The sequence below is a fragment of the Mangifera indica genome, chromosome 6 (genome assembly GCF_011075055.1).
Source record: "Mangifera indica cultivar Alphonso chromosome 6, CATAS_Mindica_2.1, whole genome shotgun sequence".
Lineage (NCBI taxonomy): Eukaryota > Viridiplantae > Streptophyta > Magnoliopsida > Sapindales > Anacardiaceae > Mangifera > Mangifera indica.
In genome coordinates this window covers 9,516,673-9,535,095 of record NC_058142.1, presented here as the reverse complement: position 1 = coordinate 9,535,095, position 18,423 = coordinate 9,516,673, and the positions used below count along the sequence as shown (strand labels likewise).

At 30.4% G+C, this 18,423-nt stretch overlaps 2 protein-coding genes across 7 annotated transcripts; both read right to left on the bottom strand.

The window, feature by feature from the left end:
- Window positions 1–7,541: 7,541 nt before the first annotated feature.
- On the bottom strand, window positions 7,542–9,920 carry LOC123218249 (sm-like protein LSM1B). Of its 6 annotated transcripts, none has more exons than XM_044639547.1 (6): window positions 9,379–9,520; window positions 9,032–9,126; window positions 8,759–8,827; window positions 8,548–8,663; window positions 8,391–8,453; window positions 7,542–7,946 (listed from the first exon to the last, which is right to left on the bottom strand). In XM_044639547.1, the coding sequence occupies exons 2-6, from the start codon at window positions 9,054–9,056 to the stop codon at window positions 7,869–7,871; spliced, it is 351 nt and encodes a 116-aa protein (XP_044495482.1). In that variant the 5' UTR covers window positions 9,057–9,126; window positions 9,379–9,520; the 3' UTR covers window positions 7,542–7,868. The 6 variants fall into 6 exon arrangements, with proteins under 6 accessions (XP_044495482.1, XP_044495479.1, XP_044495480.1 ...); XM_044639544.1 differs by having other exon boundaries at window positions 8,556–8,663; XM_044639545.1 differs by lacking the exon at window positions 9,032–9,126 and having other exon boundaries at window positions 7,542–7,987; window positions 9,379–9,917.
- Window positions 9,921–10,544: 624 nt separating this feature from the next.
- LOC123219642 (protein DEEPER ROOTING 1-like) lies at window positions 10,545–13,799 on the bottom strand. The gene is made up of 6 exons (XM_044641644.1): window positions 13,713–13,799; window positions 12,405–12,518; window positions 12,226–12,301; window positions 11,119–11,684; window positions 10,662–10,842; window positions 10,545–10,564 (listed from the first exon to the last, which is right to left on the bottom strand). The coding sequence occupies exons 1-6, from the start codon at window positions 13,797–13,799 to the stop codon at window positions 10,545–10,547; spliced, it is 1,044 nt and encodes a 347-aa protein (XP_044497579.1).
- Window positions 13,800–18,423: the final 4,624 nt, after the last annotated feature.

Sequence of the window (18,423 nt, the reverse complement as noted above, 5' to 3'; positions counted from 1 at the left end):
ATATATAAATAAATATATATAAAATTAAAAAAGGTTCAACTATGGTAGTTGAAATGTATATTGAAAACCTAATTTTTTATATTTTATATTGTATATTATATTATATGATATATCTTTTAAAAATAAAATATTATAATTGACACGTTATTATTTTAAAAAATATCACCAACACTGTTAATATTTAAAAAATTTTCATAAACACCCATACTGCATCATTATTTTCTTTAGAAAAATATATCAATCCGTATCAGTAATATATATCGTATTGTAGAATATGTTCACTGTATCGTATTCATTTGATACATTTTCTAATAAGTACGACTTTTTACTTGTATCATATCATATTGTAAGATACATATCGTTTATTATAAGATATTGAAAACTATAGTTTAAACTATAATCCAAACCAAACTACACTGAATTTTTCAGTTTTGTTTGGTTTGAAAATTTTTCAAACTATTTTTTTAGTTTGATTTGAAAAAGTTTTGGAACCGCATTAAACCAAACCGTACACACCCCTACTTACAATTTGATACTCTTACAATGAAATTTTCCATATTTTCTATGTATATTCACAAGTAATTTTGATTTTTTGTTTTTATATCATTGCAGGATTAAATAAAATAAATTGTATAATGGTGTTGTCATAATATAAACTATAAATGGCAAACTTTAAATTTTGAACCATAATCCTTTAATCTTAAAACTAGAATCCACAACCTCTTAACTTTAAATTATAAACCCTAAACAAAATTTGTGTGTCTATTTAATAGTTAAGGGGTAAAATGAAATATTCATTAGAATTTTCCATATTTTCTATGTAAATTCACAAGTAACTTTAATTTTTTGGTTTTGTGCTATTGTAGGATTAAATAAAATAAAATGTACAATGGTGTTGTCATAAACTGTATACAATAAACCCTAAATTGCAAAGTCTGAATTGCAAACCATAACCCTTTAATCCTAAACCTATAATCCACAAACTCTTAACTTTAAACTGTAAGCCTTAAACAAAAAATTCTAAACTATAAACCCTAAATTGTGATTTCTAAACCCTAAATCATGAATTATAAGCCCTAAATCGTAATCTACAACCATAAACTATAAACTCTAAATCGTGAATCATAAATTCTAAACTCTAAACTAAGACCCTAAATTGTTAACCATAACTTATAAACCCTAAACCGTAAAAGGACGTTTTGTTAAAGAAATGAAAAAATTATTTTGATAATCTATATTTTATTAATTACATTACTTTTTTTTATTTATAAGTAATAAAATATTTCGATAATATTTTGTTACAAACAGTGATGTGACAAGTAATACAAAGAATAAAAATATTACCATATTTCCTTAGGTATTAGAAAAACTATCAATGTAATCTTGATTTTGTTGGATTTTTATCTTTATTTATTATTTATTACAACAAAAATATTCTAATTTTCAATTAACATAATAAGTAAAATAAATAATATTTTATAATAATTATATCTAAAAACATTTAAGTAAAATAATAGTTTAATATTATTTTATTACATTCAATCAAACACAATAATTATTTATACATACTAATTTTTATTAAACATAATAATACTTTATACTTAATAATCTTTTAGGTATATGATTGTGATAATCTCTCGTTTTTTGTGGTAAAACATTATCTTAACCAAACGAATTATCATATGGAATTTGGGTTTTGCATACCTTCATGCACAATCGTTCATGACCCAAATAATAACAATTACAGGCATGTCACTGTAGTGCCTACCCTTAATATGATTATACATAACATCTAGAAGACAAATTTCAAGCTTATCTTGCACCATAATAGTTTCTAATCACTTTTAAACTAACTCTAACATGTTTCTATACCCTTAATAACATAAAAGTAAGGTTTCATGTATCTAAACAAACCAATATGCAAACCATTCCACAAATTACCCATAATTTTCCTATTAATCCTTATCACATCATGCATACACATATATATACATTCTCATATTAAATTTTAACCAGTCTCTTCACAAGCTCATAGTCAATATCTCACAATTAAATAATCAAATTCACAAGATCACGCAAAATGGGAAGTTAGTGCATATTATAAAACCATCTTCTCCCTCACATAAGAAATCAACCCTAACAAGCATAAAACACGCCCAATATTTTAAATATCATCATGAAATAATCAAGTTTACATCACTACAGGTTGTACAACTCAAAAGAAGGGCATCCTATTTATAAGTTCTTTATAACACCTACAGGTAAGTTCAATGACATTTTCGTCTTTTCTTTGTATTATGGTAATTTATATTAAGTGATAATGATTTATAGTAAAGACAGTCGTGCACCATAAGGGTGACACCCACGTATGCCTAAAAAGGGCAAAAATGTCATTTCACATTAAGCATGTGAAAATGAATAAGTAAAGAGGAACACACATTCATGTGTGTAAGAGTACATGATTGTGTGTAGTCAATGAATTTGAATTTCTAGATAAAAATTAGTTTCGCAACAATTTTAGAAACTGCCTTTATTGAGTAACGCCACACACGTTCATGTGTACGGAAACACAAGCCTGTATGTCATGTTTGACATACAAAAATAACCAAAAGATTAGTTTAGGTTATTTCACTATAGCCATGTTAAGTTTTAACAAGTCAACCTAGCTATAGTGACTTTTAATAGTTACAAGAGAGAGAGTAACCAGAGGAGTTTGGACGTTGAAATCACCATAGCCATGTTGAGTTTTAGCAAGTCTTCAAAGGGCAAGTATGGCGCTTTCAGTTGATTAAGTTTTGGTTTAATTGCTGATGAGTATAATATGTTTTTGCAAAACCCTGTTATAATGGATTGACTATGATGATTTTGATGAATATTATACTGTTGTTATGGTTTAGACTATTGAAAAGATTGTGTTGATATGTCAAGTATAATTGAAAGAGAAGATATTGAAAAATTCAGATGATTAGAACATGACTTGATGATATGAGCATGTATGTATGTTTTTGGATAAGAATAAGTTATTTAGATGTTTAAAGACATGTTTGGATTAGAGACATGTCTGGAATGAATATGTATGAATGGTAGGCCAAAAAACGTTAAACCAATAAGTTAGCAAATCACAGATCACGATACATGGTCGTGTGAGGTAGCCCACACACTTGTGTATCCTTATGTAGAAGAAAATTACATGAACAACAACGTGCCCATCTTAAAGGGAAGCTTACACAACCATGTGGTATGAGACATACACCTATAACACATTTCTCTATATACATATCTTTACTTAGAATATATACTCGAAGAGACATGTTATTTTAAACTAATTCAAAAACATTTGTAGTGATAATTTAATGCATGGTATTTATAATAAAAAGGGCCCACAATCCCGAAGCTAATGTCTAAAAGAAAACTCTATATAAAATAATTACAAAAGTAAGTCCAAAAAAAATGCAATAAATAACATGTCCACAAGGCAAATCACTAAAATGCCTTTTACTTATGCAATGCTCAAGTTAACCTACTAGCTTTGTCATCTCTCTTCTAGTCAATGATCCTACTTGCAAAATCACAAAGAAATAGGTGAATGAAACACATTCAATTAGTCTATTACCTCTTAGTCCCATGGACAAAGTAGTAAAGCAATAATATAAGTCCAATTATTGTATGTTTTATCTAGTTGTGGTGTTTCAAATGTTATACTAACATCCCGGTTGCCTATCTTCATATCTTGACACCATGTGTCTCAAACTCGAATGCGTATGTCATCCTTAATAACTAATATCTAATGATGTATATTGACATTCTAGATGTTTGGTGAAAACATATAAAATTCTCGATGTCATCTATTTGGTGCACCTTGTACATATGTCAGCTAGACTTCAAGATATGATCACATAGACTAGCCTTGGTATTTTCACAACCATACTACACATAACTCGTGACATGATCACACTACATATAGCTTAGTAATAAATCATATTACACATAACTTGGTGATAAGTCATATTGTACATAACTTAATGACAAGTTACACTACACATATCATAGTGACAGGTCCATACTACACTAAGTTTGGTGGAATAACCATATTACCCATAGCTTGGTAGTGTGAATTGGGTCGATATCGTCATCCACATGGTTGGACATACCCATAACAATTCTCATCTCATACTACTTTCTTTAGGGTCTTATTATTGGCTTTTCTCATATTTCTCCCTTATAGGGGAAAATAGTCATTACTATTATCATGCATAAGCATTGCCGACATCATAAACCTTTTTTTTCTATTTTTTTGAAATATACACAAGGGTACATCCTTCATTCACAAGAGTACATGAGTGTTTCCAAATACACATACACGGGCATGCATCTAACTAACACAGGTGTGCAAATTTGGGGTGGCATACATGGTCGTGTGTCTCATATCATACAAGAGTGTATCTATTCCTAAACTAACACTCCTATGGCTTAATCTTAACACAAGGACAATTACACTTAAATATACATAACCGTGTATGAAGACATACACAAGTGTGTAGTGTGAATTTTTCATAATTCCGTTTAAGTAATTTCTCTCCATTTTTTGGTCATCTAACTCGATTTTTTGGCATCTATTTCCTTCCCAAACACTATCACATCAAGTCTTAACAATTATCTGCATGCCCTATGATACAAATCTTACACAAGGTCCACAATCACGCACTAATATTTATTTCCCCATTGACATAATAATCATCCATACTCTTTAACATATGCATATTAAAATTCAAATTCATGGTGCACCACAAATCAACATACAATAAGCAAGCAAACAACAAATTCACTACAAATCTTCACGTTTTCCATATCATAAATTATAAAATACTAATTCCAATCACTGCAGCATCTAAAATTATCAATCCAATTAACACTATCTCCTAATACTAATTCACATTCATATAAACCACTCTCATCAATCAACTCATAAAAATCATCATTATGGTAACAAGTTCAAATAACAAATCAATTTATATCGATCACCACAAATTCAAACTAAAGGAACTCCTTACTTACCTTTCTTCTATAAAATATATGTTTAATACAACAACATATAATGCAAATGTTTATTACAGGTTTAATAAGGCAAGTATATAAAATATGTGTTATATACATTTTAGGTTCAAAGTACGAAAGGACTATTTTCCATCCAAATTTTAGGTCATTCTCAAACCTACACCCACAAGAGATGAAAAACCCCTATTCACACCCATAGACAAACTTTTTTTAATTTTTTCTGTTAAAGACAAGAGTAAAATAGTTATTTTATTGTTTATATTAAAAAGTTATAAAGTTTATTACTTTTCACCCCTCTTAGGTTTTAGAAACTAACATTTCACATTTACCTAACGTTTTTAAACTTTAAAAAGTAACATTTTCACCCCCAAACCTAGGGTTTCCATATTTTTTTAAATGTAGTTGCCCCCCATAACTTTCAAAAATAGCAATTTCACCCCCATTCTTTAACTTCATCTTCCGACGTCGTCTCCGGCCTCCTCCTTCTCTTGGTGTGACAACGGTGGTGCTATGAAGAGATCTTCATCTCCTCGTTGCACAGTGCAACAAAGAAACGGAAATCTCTTTGTTGCACGATGCGACAAAGAGACAAAGATCTCTTTGTCGCTCCACCCAAACGACGAAGGATGATGCTCTCTTCGTTGCTTGTCGCGTCATCGAGACGTGACAATGAAGGACGATGAAGCGTCATCCTTCATTTGTTTTTCCAGATCTGGATGACATTTTCTCGTTCAGATCAGGGTGATGAAGGGTCATCCTTTGTAGTCAAAGATGAGAGATCGATGGAATGCGTCGATGTCGGTGGTGGCTGGAGAAAGAAGCAAACCATAGGGGCGAAATCTAAACTTTTCAAACATTAAGGATAGGTTGAGGTGTTAGTTTTTAAAACCTGGAGAGGGAAAATTATGAAATTTTAAAGTTTTAAGGTTTATAATTAAAATAATGATTTTACCCCTATTTCTAATTGAAAATTTAGATGACAGTTTGGTCATGAGTGGGAATAAGAGTTTTTCATCTCTCGTGGGTGTAAGTTTGAAAATGACCTAAAAGTTGAGTGGGAAATAGTCCTTTTCCTTTAAAAGTATTTAAAACGGTAAAATACAAAAATTGTGTATAATACGTGAATTTACTAAGTAGGTTAGCGTCTAGTATGTATCATTTAAACCTCTATTTTGCCTACAAAAAATATTATATTCTCCCTTGAAGTCATCTCCCTTACCATAATTTTCTTTTTTGATAACGAGGAACCCCACCTCGATTTGGACCACCCTTTCGAGATCAAATCAACTACACCAAATAGATAAAATCTCGAGTCTTGTGACCGACCTCATAACCATTGGATTAGATCAATCAAAAGTAATATTTTTATCTCACTTATAATAATTTTATTAAACACTTTAAAAACCTGTCAATAGACATTATTTGTTTAATAGGTGTGATCACGTGTAACACGAGATTTTCATGGTTTTCATTTCAAATCTAATTTTATCTTCTAAAAATCATGGTGTAATCCTTCCTAAATCAAGTTTTCATCAACATTGAGGTAATTTTCCTAAAATTTCAAAATTCATACACAAAATATAAAACATAGTACATAGTATATATGTGTGTGTGTGTGTATATAAACCATCACCAAACTCTAAGATACAACCGTATAGTAATTTATATCAAACTCTAAACCCATTAAAAATAAGTATGAGTTTGAAAATTCGTGATTGTTGGTTGGAATTTCTCAAACTTCATTTGATTCATGGGTTAAATATGGATGTGCTCTCCTTTACATATAGGGGTTAAATTATCCAACCAAATTTTAATGACTATATTCATATAATACCTAAAGCATTAGTTGAAATTGTATAAACAACCCCAAAACGGGTTAATTTAATTAATTGCCAATAAACTTATCAAACATAAAACATTTTAATAAACATTATTTGTTTTTCCAAGAAACTCTTTGATTCTTCATTTAGGAGTTTTCAAATTTATACCAGACATTTATCTGATAAGAAAAGATGTCTAATCTAACCAATGGTTAAACTAGAGAAAAATTTAAATAAAGATGAAAAATAATATTTAAAACAATTTTATTTAATTAATCATTAAATATATAACCTAAATTACTATAATATAAAAATAAATTTGGTTTAATTGTAAATACATTATATTAATGAATGAGGTATTGACTTCAAGTTTTAATAATTACAAAAAATTTTTATATTTCTTGTAAAATACAAAAGATGGTTCGGTGGTATATCTCACCTTATTTTGAGATTTAGTCTCAGCTTCTAAAAATTTTTCAATTTTTATGTTAACATCAACATGTTACTGTCAATGTTGACATCAACAACTGAAGTTTGACCTGAATCGAAAAGGTTCCCATGATTGGACAACAGTTGACCCCAATCCAATTGTTAATCCGGTTTTGGGGCATGCATCAGTTCAGGTCTTAATTACCGTGGTTTCAAACCCCAAATAGGCATGTCTCATTACCTTCAATCATGAAAATATTTATTCATGATCTAAATACACCTTCATAGTTCTTACAAGGAAAAGGGAGATTAAACTTCACAAAGAAGTGTAAAGTGAAAGCTTTTCCTTAACCTTTCTTCTGGCAGGAAAGGAGGACATTATAACAGAAAATGGGACTAATTTGATACATCAACCAACAAAATCAGTACTACAGACTAAATGACAAATCATAAAGCATTCTTCTAGAAAATTGTTCAATGATTTCAGAGAGTTAACACCCACTATGAATGGATTCTCCTGCACCCCCGACCGCCTAATATTCGCGGAACTCTGGGTGCAGGAAGCTAGTCCAAATCCAGGAACTCCATTCTTTTCCTTATTGTACCTTTGAGATCTGTTGCCTCCCTCTCTGCTTTCTGTGCCTGAAAAATGTTAAGTCCGTACGGTCAGAGAATCTACAAGGCTGAAAATACAAAGAAAGATTCATGTAAAATTGTCAACCTAAATACTGTCATCTTTTCATAAATCACCATGAATACAAATATATAGTGTCATCAATGTTTCACTCTAGTGGATTTCTTACAAGTATACTCTTTGAGAATTCACACAAAGACGGGCTTAGGGTTAGGACCTTCAGATGTCTAATTTTGTATGGTTACCATGTCACACACTCAATGTCAACTCTCAAACTAACAGTTGCATCTGCAATTCATTGGATGTGGTCTAATCGGGCAGCAGCTAAGAATATTCTAAGCAAGGCAACTATGTTAAGAAAGGAGAATTGTGATGGGCACTGAGTGAGATGTGGTCACAGACACCAAAATTTATTTGAAGGTATAAGTTCATGAAATGATTAGAATGCTTACATTTCGAATTTCTGCAACTGAAACATGAGTCATATGTGGAGGAAGCTCCTCCCTCTCCAGGTCCTAAAGTATCAAATGCAAAACTTGTGAGGATACAAGAAAGTACATCCTATAGAGAATATTCATAGATATCAAACAAACCAACAAGAAGTCATACCAGCTCACCAATTAAAACAACATTCTCCCCACGGATTACATATAGACCTAATGGGATATCGCAGTAAAGGTCACCAACAATAACTCTCTCACATGCACTCTCAAGAACAGCATTGGCTGCACAAAATAAATATATGATTACCAGACGTTAATATGTATTAGCATGCTACAATCTAAAAATATAACACAAATTTGGAAAGAGAAAACCATACCAAATTGATCAAATGAACAAAGTGTACCCATAAGTTTTCGACCATCACGAAGCAATACAAGAAGTTTCTCTGCAGCACAAAAATTAGTGTAAGGGTTTTAAACAACAAACCAATAAAACAAAAAGCACTCCATCCGACAGTTACTGTAAACAGCCATACACATAAGCTAATAGCTATCACCAACCAAATTAACATAGCCACACCTCGGTAATCCCAAACCAAAAGACCTTAACCAATCCATAAGTTATCAAGTTACCCTTGTTTACACATTACCTACAAGAGAGTGCTCACAAAACATGCAACACCCCAATCAATTAGGAGCCATATTGCTTATCACAAAACATGCAACACCCCAAAGACGCCGTGGTCTACAAGAACCAATAAATTCGGGTAAGAATTCCCTCAAATTTCAATTACTGCCCATAAACATGAATGAATATAAATATGAACAGAAACATGAACATAAATATGTCTAAATAATAGCCCAATTTGGCATCAGAAACAATAAAACAGAAGCAAACACAAACCCAGATGACAGTAAGCATACAAATTAATCAAATAGCATAAATAATTTAAGCGTTTAAAAACCTCAAAGGCGGAGACTTTATGAGAGAACTTACTGTCTAAGTAACTAGCAAGAGAAGTAGAGAGATAAACGTCATCTGGGCCTGCCCAAGACATTGATTTCTTTAGGGAGCTTTAATTTTATTCCCGGTATCTCAAAAAAAAACCGAAATTTTGCCGAAAGGACAATCCAAAAATCGCATTGGCTGCTAAAACGCGCTCTGGGTGAACACAAACCCAAAACCCTAAAAGTTTCAACTTTATCTGAAATAATTCGTTTTCGCCAAAATTCGATCGAACCCAGACCTTTAAATTCGAAAGCGAAACGAACCCTAGTCGCCAAATAATAAAATAAGCTTAATTTACCAAGAAAGCTTCAACTTTAATCTATTTGAAGAACCAAAAACCCTAGAATTGAATTTTTGTTGCAGGATTTTTTTTTGTTTTAAATTTTACGGCGTCTCTTCAGGATTGAAGAGTGAGGATGTATCATCAAATCAGCCCGGAAGAGAGAGAAAGTGAGGAAAATCTGGGAGAAATTTGATGGGTAAAATGGGAAACTTGTTGGGTTTTGTGGGCAACATCAGTTGATAGAATAAAATTTAGTAGGATTTTGTAACTAATATTTATTACTTTAACATTAATTATTCTCAATTTCCAATTAATAAAATTTATACAGCACTGGAAATAATATTATAATTACTGATTTTTTAAATAAATTAATGTATATTAATATGAGTGAATAATTTATATTTTATTTTATTTTTAATTTAAAATTATTCAATTATATTAATATATTCATTAAGTAAAAACCCTAATATTTCGAATAATTTCAATGATAGAAGCAACATCTTCAAATTTATATTCAACTGATCTTAGTCTTACAAGAGCTGAAGCTTGGCAAAAAGGTGTAACAATAAACTATAGCATAAAATTTATAAAAGAAAAAAAATAGTGTATATAGAGAATGTCTAGCTGTTATGCCTGCCAAAACAGGCTACAGAAAATCAATATCAATGCTTAAATTTGATGGCATTTCAGAACATGTGTTGCACTGTGTATAATTCACAATTGCAAGACATGAAAAAAGGGGAAGCACCATCAACAAAATAGATCCCAATTCCTTTGATAATTGATATACATAAGTTTAATTTATGCAGCTTTATATTTCAGCTTTTCAATATTGCAGTCCCAGCAGCCCATCATTAACTTATTTATTTATTTATATCTCCAGAACAATGTCTGCAAAAAATGATACAATTAGAGATGGGATTAGTGATTTGTTTAATTTGTTAGCCAATAATTAGAAACTGATTAAAGTTGAAGAGATTAAACTTACATTCTGCATCTGTCTTCACCCATTTACATCCATTGTCTCTGTTATTATTTCTCTCCTTTGCCTCATCATCTTCATTTCTAGACTTTTTACCTACTACTTGCCTATCCTCCAAGTACTTCATGGTCGATGGCGCTTGAGCTTTTTGAGAGTTGATCTTCTTATGTAGCATTATTCTCAAAAACTATCAAAAAATACATGATAACATCATCTAAAAAGAATCTATCGTGAACATGTTATGTATAAGTGAGTAATATTATGTATACTTATTTTATAAACACAAATTAATATATATTTATATGTGTCATTATGTAATTGATTTTACTTTATCTTTAATTTAAAATTATCCAATCACATGATGACACATATTAAATATGTATCTATTTATATATTCAATATAGTACACATAGTATTGTTGTTTGTGTGTATATGCATATATGTTATGTTGATGTACACCTACCCTCTCCATTCTTGATTCTTGAAGGGTATCTCTCAAACTGGGTTGAGGAGCGAATCCGCTTCTGCAAACAAACATTTTCTTAAGAAGAAAAGAGAGAGATTTTTTCCCAAGAGCTTTCTTGCTATTATCAGCTCGAATGTCTTTACATCTACCGAGAATGACACTGATCGTTCGATCAATATCTTCGTCTTTGATATCTTCATGGACATTGGATTCACATTGAAGTGCATTGCTGATTCTTCTATCGACCTCCAAGCTTGAAGGGCAATTGAGAAATCTATCCAATGGAAGGTTGGCAATATTAACTTCTTTTCCTTTTTCCTTGTTTTCAGAAGTTGGTTTTCTCCTCAAGAGTTTTGTCAACTCTTTCTCAAATATCCCAATTTCTTCTGGTGTGAAATCTTGTAAATCCATTGATGAAGATGGCTCATCTTCTTCAATGCTTTGAATCTCTTGATTGTTGTTGTAATTATTTTCTTGTAGCTCATTGTTACCAAATGTTCCAATTGCTAGCAATCCATGAGGCCAATCGCTGAATTCTTCTCGACACTCCTGTTTTATGGGATCTACAATATAGAAAAAGAAAATATATGTAAATTAATCAATATTCTGGATGAAATGAGAAATTCGGGATAAGCAACCAACAAAAAAGTAGTAACAGTTGCATTATTTAACTAGTTGTGATTCGATGGGTTGATTGTTTGTTGACTTGTATCATTTTAATTAATAGAATCTTAATCCGAGAATTAAAAAATAAACCACTTGATTTATTAAATTGAATCCATTTCAATTCAATGACTTGATTTGCGATTAGAAGTTGATTGCAAATTATTTCATAATATTATTGTATCACTTTCTTTTTAGATCTTAATAACCAAAATCAAAATATTAATTAATACTAAAAGAACAAATCTTCCTCTATCTCTCTCCAAGTAATATATAATTATTTCTTTAATACATCTTAAACCAATTCTTTCAACCCTACAGAACTAATTAGGACACTTCAGTCCTTTTAAAAAGGGCACAAGCATTTGCATGCATCAAAGTCTTAATTATAAAGAGTGCGAAAATAGAAGAATGGAGATAATGAAGAAGAAGAATGCTTACAAGTAGGAGGTGGAACTGAATCTGTTTTTTTGTTATCTTGCTTGCCATTAAGCTTATTTTGCATCCAACTGAAGAGCTGCCACCAAACAAATAATCAATAAACACTCTCCATTAGAACCCCAATGCATAGAAGTAATTAAGTAGCTATCTTGAATGATCTCTCTAGCATACGCACTTACCTTCATTTTGAGAGAGAGACTGAGAAATTGTAGCTTTTCTTTGGTCAGAAATGGTAGCTTCTTTCTGATATATATCAAAAGGCAATAAGCTAAAGGAAGGTGTTGAGAAATGCACTAGATAGAAAAAGACAAGGAGTTTAAAAAGCTAATTAAGCTTAATAACGAATGAAAAGTTAACTCTTATATTGTGAAAGCATTAAAAAATTTAAAAAAAGAAAAAAGGATCATCTTGATGAATTTCATGCCCAAGTATTCTTCTTCAGATGTTTAGTTTTTCTTGGTTCAAGTTCCCAAACAACCACTCTTAAATTTCTATCTTTGTATTCAATCTTTTGTTCACTAATCTCTTCACCTCTCTTCTCTCTTTAAATACAACAAATATAACCCATTCCCCCATCACGATGCACTCAATTATATAGAGACATTCTCTTACATATAATATATTATATATGTTGATAAAATATAACACATGGGTGGGAGGGTTCTCCGGGGGGCGATTTCTGGAACATCCACAGCATTTCGTGACGCTCGTTAGATCTAAAATTGCTGAATTCAAGACAAGCTTTTAAGTACAAAAGCTTGAATATCAATCTCCATACATATTTGTTTATCGAATGGTTATTGGCTTGACACACATCACCCATGCATTTTGTTCAAAGACAGCTTCGTCTTCCCTTGGGATTTAATATCTCCTTGTGCTTATAATCTTGTTTTTAAATAATTACCTAGTTTTCATGCAATTTCTCCAACCTTCTTCTACTTAACTTTCGTGTACTAGGATGCTTCATTTACGCTTTGGCTTGTTATTTATTAAATGCCATCGTATTGGGTTCTTGCCTTTTAGCTTAAAATTATTAATTGAATGGTTTGAAGTTCAAAGCACATGTTATACATCTTTTATGCGCATAATACAAAGTAAGAATTAATTGAAAGTCGAATAGTTACGTATTTTGCATGTTATATATAGTTTATCAGGCTTAAGTTCTTACTATTGACAAGTTCAAATCCCTTCGAACCAAAGCTGAAATAGCTTCTGTGTACATCTTGACTCTATATGTGAGCTTGATATATAGCAGTGAAAACTGATCAATGTAATTAATTTTCTCTTCACATTTTGTCACTCAGTAAGATGCGTTTAGAGCTAACAAGACATTATATTTTTTATATTATATGTAGAAGATATAATAAAAGAATTATGTCTAAAAGCAAGAGAGAATTAGTACAAATTATTACAAAACTCACAAGAAGAAGCAAACAAATGACAATTGGGCATGCTTGGGAGTGGTTGAATTGGAGAAAAAAAGGAACCTCAAGTTCCCGTGGGATTGTCCACACACCGACCAAATCAACTCCTTCAATATCACCTGCCCCAGTTCTGTAGGGCACCCTCTTCATGATCAATCAATAAATTATTTTATCGATTATTCGTGTTCATTTTATCCATTTATTTCACTGTGTGCAAGCAGAAATAATTAAAGGGCAATCTGTTTATCCATCCTTACATGAAAATATTGAGCATGGTGATGAAAATATTGATGTCAAGAAAATGCAATCTGCAAGTTAGATCGATTGATGATAAGAATGTCAAAATTAGGTTGTGATAATAATAGTTAATTAATTAAATTCCAACATTGGTAGAAAGGTATTGGCCCCGAGTTGATGGCAGGTATGACAGCAAATTCAGTGTCAAGACAAAGTAGATCTCATCATCTCATGTTGGTCGAACACGTGTAACAAAGGGGTCGGGTTGACTTGCCAGATCTTCAATAACTAATCAAACTTAAGCATAATTAACAATAGTAAAGCTACTTTCAAGATGATTATTAGGTTATAATAATATAATCAGCAGCTTCTTAAGCAAAACCATAATATTAAAATACGAATACACAAGCACGGTTTACTTGGCTGATTGTTCTTGTGACACAACAGCTGATTACAATTTTTATAATATTTCTTTTTGGGATGAATTAAGAAGAGGATTAATCCTGGTCATTTGATCGGCTGACCATTTTAGCTTCTCACGCCTTCATGCAAGGTAGATAGATTACCAGCATTTAGTAGGTTTATTTTGTGGTTTCTATCGTTCCTTCCTCGCTGATTGAAGCTTAATTAATTATCACTTGATTAAGAAGATATTAATTAATTAACTACGTTTGTATAGATTGTTCTTTGGTTAAGATTACATGTATCTCTGTGTGTGTATATATAATTACTAAATAATAATATGAGTCAACCTCATACTAAAATTTTTATCATAAACCCTAGCTGAGAAGTTAAGCTATCACACATGATTTAACATTACTGTAGATTGAACTAGTATAAATTTTTTACTATTCTCCTATTGTTTTTGTACATTTTATTTGTATTTATTTATTTATTTATTTTTGGATAGAGATGAGGTTTGCGGGTAATTAGTTATATTAATTTTGTTTGGGCAATATCAAAGATTTTAGATAGGGATTATACAAATATAACCATTAGAATAGGGTTGAACTAATTTATCACAATATGTTAAAGAGATTTTGATAGAAATTAAGCCATATTCAAACTAAAAACCCAACAAAGGCAATGAATATCTAGCAAAAACTTACTTCTTGTTAAGGATTTTTTAAACAAAATGGTTCTAAAAGTTATTATAAAGTTTACATTGCTTTTATTTTTAGAAATTTCTTATGTTCTAAAAGCCATTTTCATTTGTGTTAGAATTTGATGTATTTCAATTTTGTTTAGAAATAAGCATCCGAACAAGAAAAAGGAAAAAGGTAAATAAAAGAAAAAAATAATAAAGAATTTAATATTGATGTAGTATTCAGAATAGGGTGGGATCAAGTGTGATATCATACGATAATCACCATTAAGTTTCGCTTGGTTTTTATTAATTCCAACATTTTTTTCCCTTAAAATATGATGTGTATCAATCTTTAAAATAGAAACAAACAACAAAGGTTCATTTTTCGTATATGGATTCACTGAAATTTCTTACTTTATTTTGTATTTTTTTAATTACATTTTAAAAATAAGATTGTTGAAAGTGAAACTAAGATCACAAATGTTTTGAAATATTAGGGTTTGCTAGCTCAAGACAACTACTACAATATCAGTATCACCAATTCCACACACAATTGTAACTATATCTTGAAAATTAGTTTTTGATATTGGAGAGTTCAAACTCATATAAATTTTATACTAAAAACTTATACTTTTTTTAATGTGAAATTCAAGTTTTATACTTATATACTTATATTTAACATTCTAACAATATAGTGATACCATATAAAGTATTGGTTAAATTTGTATAACATTGTAATTAATTAGCTAATAATTATTTTATAAAAAAATAAAATGTTATCAAAGATTTCATTAAGTAGAGTGATTTGGACGATTACTTTTATGTTGTAATTTTATCACTTGACATGAATCACAACTTCAAAAAAATCAATAGTACCGTAGATTCAAAATTACGACAGAGATGAAATGGGATTCTTTTATGGTTAAATAAAGTATAAAATAATTAGAAATATCTGATTACAATCGTCATCGAATTCGTCATGAAAGTGGCTAAAATAAGGTTTAATAATAAATTTTATATACAATAAAACGAAGAATTCGTCCTCGAGATGGGATGCGAGAGGGAGAGATCGAAATTAAAAAAGAAAAGAAGATGAATTAAGATCACAATAACCAAGAAAGAAAAGCCAAGCCATGTGGGTTATCGCATCTACTTGATGTCTAGGGTTTGGGAAAGAACCCTAATTCTGCATGGCTTTTCTAATTATGGAAGGTCACACGCTCTTGCCAATATAAATTAAAAGATTTTTATGAAGGGGAAGGAGGTGGTGGCCATCATGCTTTGGCTTGTTAGCTCTCCTTTTATTGGATCTTTTTCATTAATTTATTCTTAAGATATCATTTGTTTTGCATTCAGATTAAGCAAATGTTTCGTGATGTTGCCAGAATAAATCAACATATAGACCATGCTTGGTCTCTCACTTAGTCTCAAATTTGACAAGATAACTATATTTAACACATTCAATTATATGACTATTAAATTTAATATATCAAAAAGATTTATTTATTTTTTTTATAGATAATTAGTTCTTCATGTTCATATAATTTTGAAACATTTAATGAAATAAATGAAAATTTTAAAACATTAGAAGATATATATATTTTTGGAATGAAGATTACTGTACAATCGAGAATAAATTATTTTAATATAAAAAGTGAAATTTCAAATATAAAAATAAAAATTTGAATTCATTTTAATAATATTTAAAGGTTAAATTTTTATATTATTTAATACAATAATTATAAAACCAACCATTAAAAATAAAATTTTAAACAAAAATCATTCTTAGTTTGACAAACAGGCGACAAATAGTTTTATTTACTATAAAAATAGGTGTCACAGTCAATAAAGTGCTAACAAAACTGACCAATGGCAACACATGGGAGGGAATTGGAGGCATTTTGCTGTGCTTCATTTTGTGCACTTTTATGGAACACTTTCACGTGTCAAACTTTTGGAGAAAAACAAAATAATGCACATGATTAAGATGAACTAGCGTGTACATATATAAGTAAACAAAAATTCTCACTTAAAACCTTTTAAGGTGATGTAATTATATTTATAAGTAAATCACATATGACTTATCTATTCTACTCTTAATGTTAAAATCTATTGGAAATTTAAACACTTTCTTTTCTAAGTTGAAAATAGTAAATCAGAATCAGAAATACAATACTGGTGACTCCATTCTTGCAGTTTGAACGTCTGACAAACACAATAGCCTTTGAAAATATCGTCTAAGATAAGTTTGATCGTTTCATTGCTTTGTTAAGTTTGAAATAGGTTTAATTGACTTTCATTGTTTGTCTTGAGTTTGTATAATATTTGAACTATGATTACATTGATAAAAATAGGGCGAAGTATGGTGGTTTTAGTAGTAGTTAGGGTTTTTAGGGTATAGGATTTCAGCTGATTTAGTGTTAGTTTGGTTTAGGGTTTAGGGTTTCGACCGATTTGTGATGATTTATTTTGTAAATAGTCATATATTTAGTTGGATTTTGCCTAATTGTGTCGTTAAAAGAGAAGTCAAATTTTTGTTCGCACTCGCATTTGTAATGTTTACAAAATATGTTTTTTGTTTTTACATGGAATATTCATTTTTTATTAATGATTTGTTCCAATGTTTGTTTTTCAATAGAATTCTAGTTAATGAACAAGTCGAGGAAAGACAACATCATGATATCATAGCTTCAAGGGCATGATAAATGTTCAAAGCCACATAGAAATAATTAAGCAAATAAGGACAAAGCTTAGTCGAAGTTAGAAAGAGATGTTCAAGCAAAGCTATTTTGGATAGTTTTTTGATCTTGAAGTACATAGACATAACTCGACTCTGATGTATTGTGTACTCTTCCGGTAAGTCAACAAGAGGTAACAAGAAAGGTCTTTTGGTTTACACTCAATGGTGTTGATAGTAAATTTGGCCATCTTGAGTTTGTTATGATGACTAGGTTGAAGTTTAGTAGAGAGACAGATATGAGTGATTACATAATGAAAGGGAAAACACAGTTGGGAAAGAAGAACTTCTTAAACCTCAAACATGTTTCATATGGTGATTTGGCCAAAGCTTTTAAAGAAAAGGCATGGGGTAACAATGATGACGATGAGGTAAAATTAGTTGGCTTGCATTTTCTCCATTATAGATTGATGGGATCAAATAATAGAAAAGTCATATCGAAACACATTTTCAAGGCTAGTTGATGATTAAGATGTGTTTAATAGGTATTTATGGGGGACAATGGTTTGGATAATGATCGCAAAGTCTATGAATCAAGCGATGTAGAAGAGCTATCAGGAAATTTTGAATCAATATTCACTGTATAAAGACGATATCTCAATGTAATCTTATGGGATGATTAGATATGTAGTGGCATTTTAGGTAACTTAAATATAAGATAATGGTTATATTATCATTACATTTTATGAATGATTATATACAACAACTAACAA

Bases quoted from the DNA above. Each gene is read 5' to 3' on its own strand.
- LOC123219642 (XM_044641644.1), bottom strand. From the start codon at position 13,799: ATGAAGAGGGTGCCCTACAGAACTGGGGCAGGTGATATTGAAGGAGTT. The intron at 10,843-11,118 runs GTAGGTGTACAT...ATTTTTTGATAG, and splicing joins AAGAATCAAGAATGGAGAGG to TTTTTGAGAATAATGCTACA. The intron at 10,565-10,661 runs GTAAGTTTAATC...CATTTTTTGCAG, and splicing joins GGTGAAGACAGATGCAGAAT to ACATTGTTCTGGAGATATAA.
- LOC123218249 (XM_044639543.1), bottom strand. From the start codon at position 9,439: ATGTCTTGGGCAGGCCCAGATGACGTTTATCTCTCTACTTCTCTTGCT. The intron at 8,828-9,378 runs GTAAGTTCTCTC...TTTGTGCTGCAG, and splicing joins TCTTGCTAGTTACTTAGACA to AGAAACTTCTTGTATTGCTT. The intron at 7,947-8,390 runs GTAAGCATTCTA...AACATTTTTCAG, and splicing joins CAGTTGCAGAAATTCGAAAT to GCACAGAAAGCAGAGAGGGA.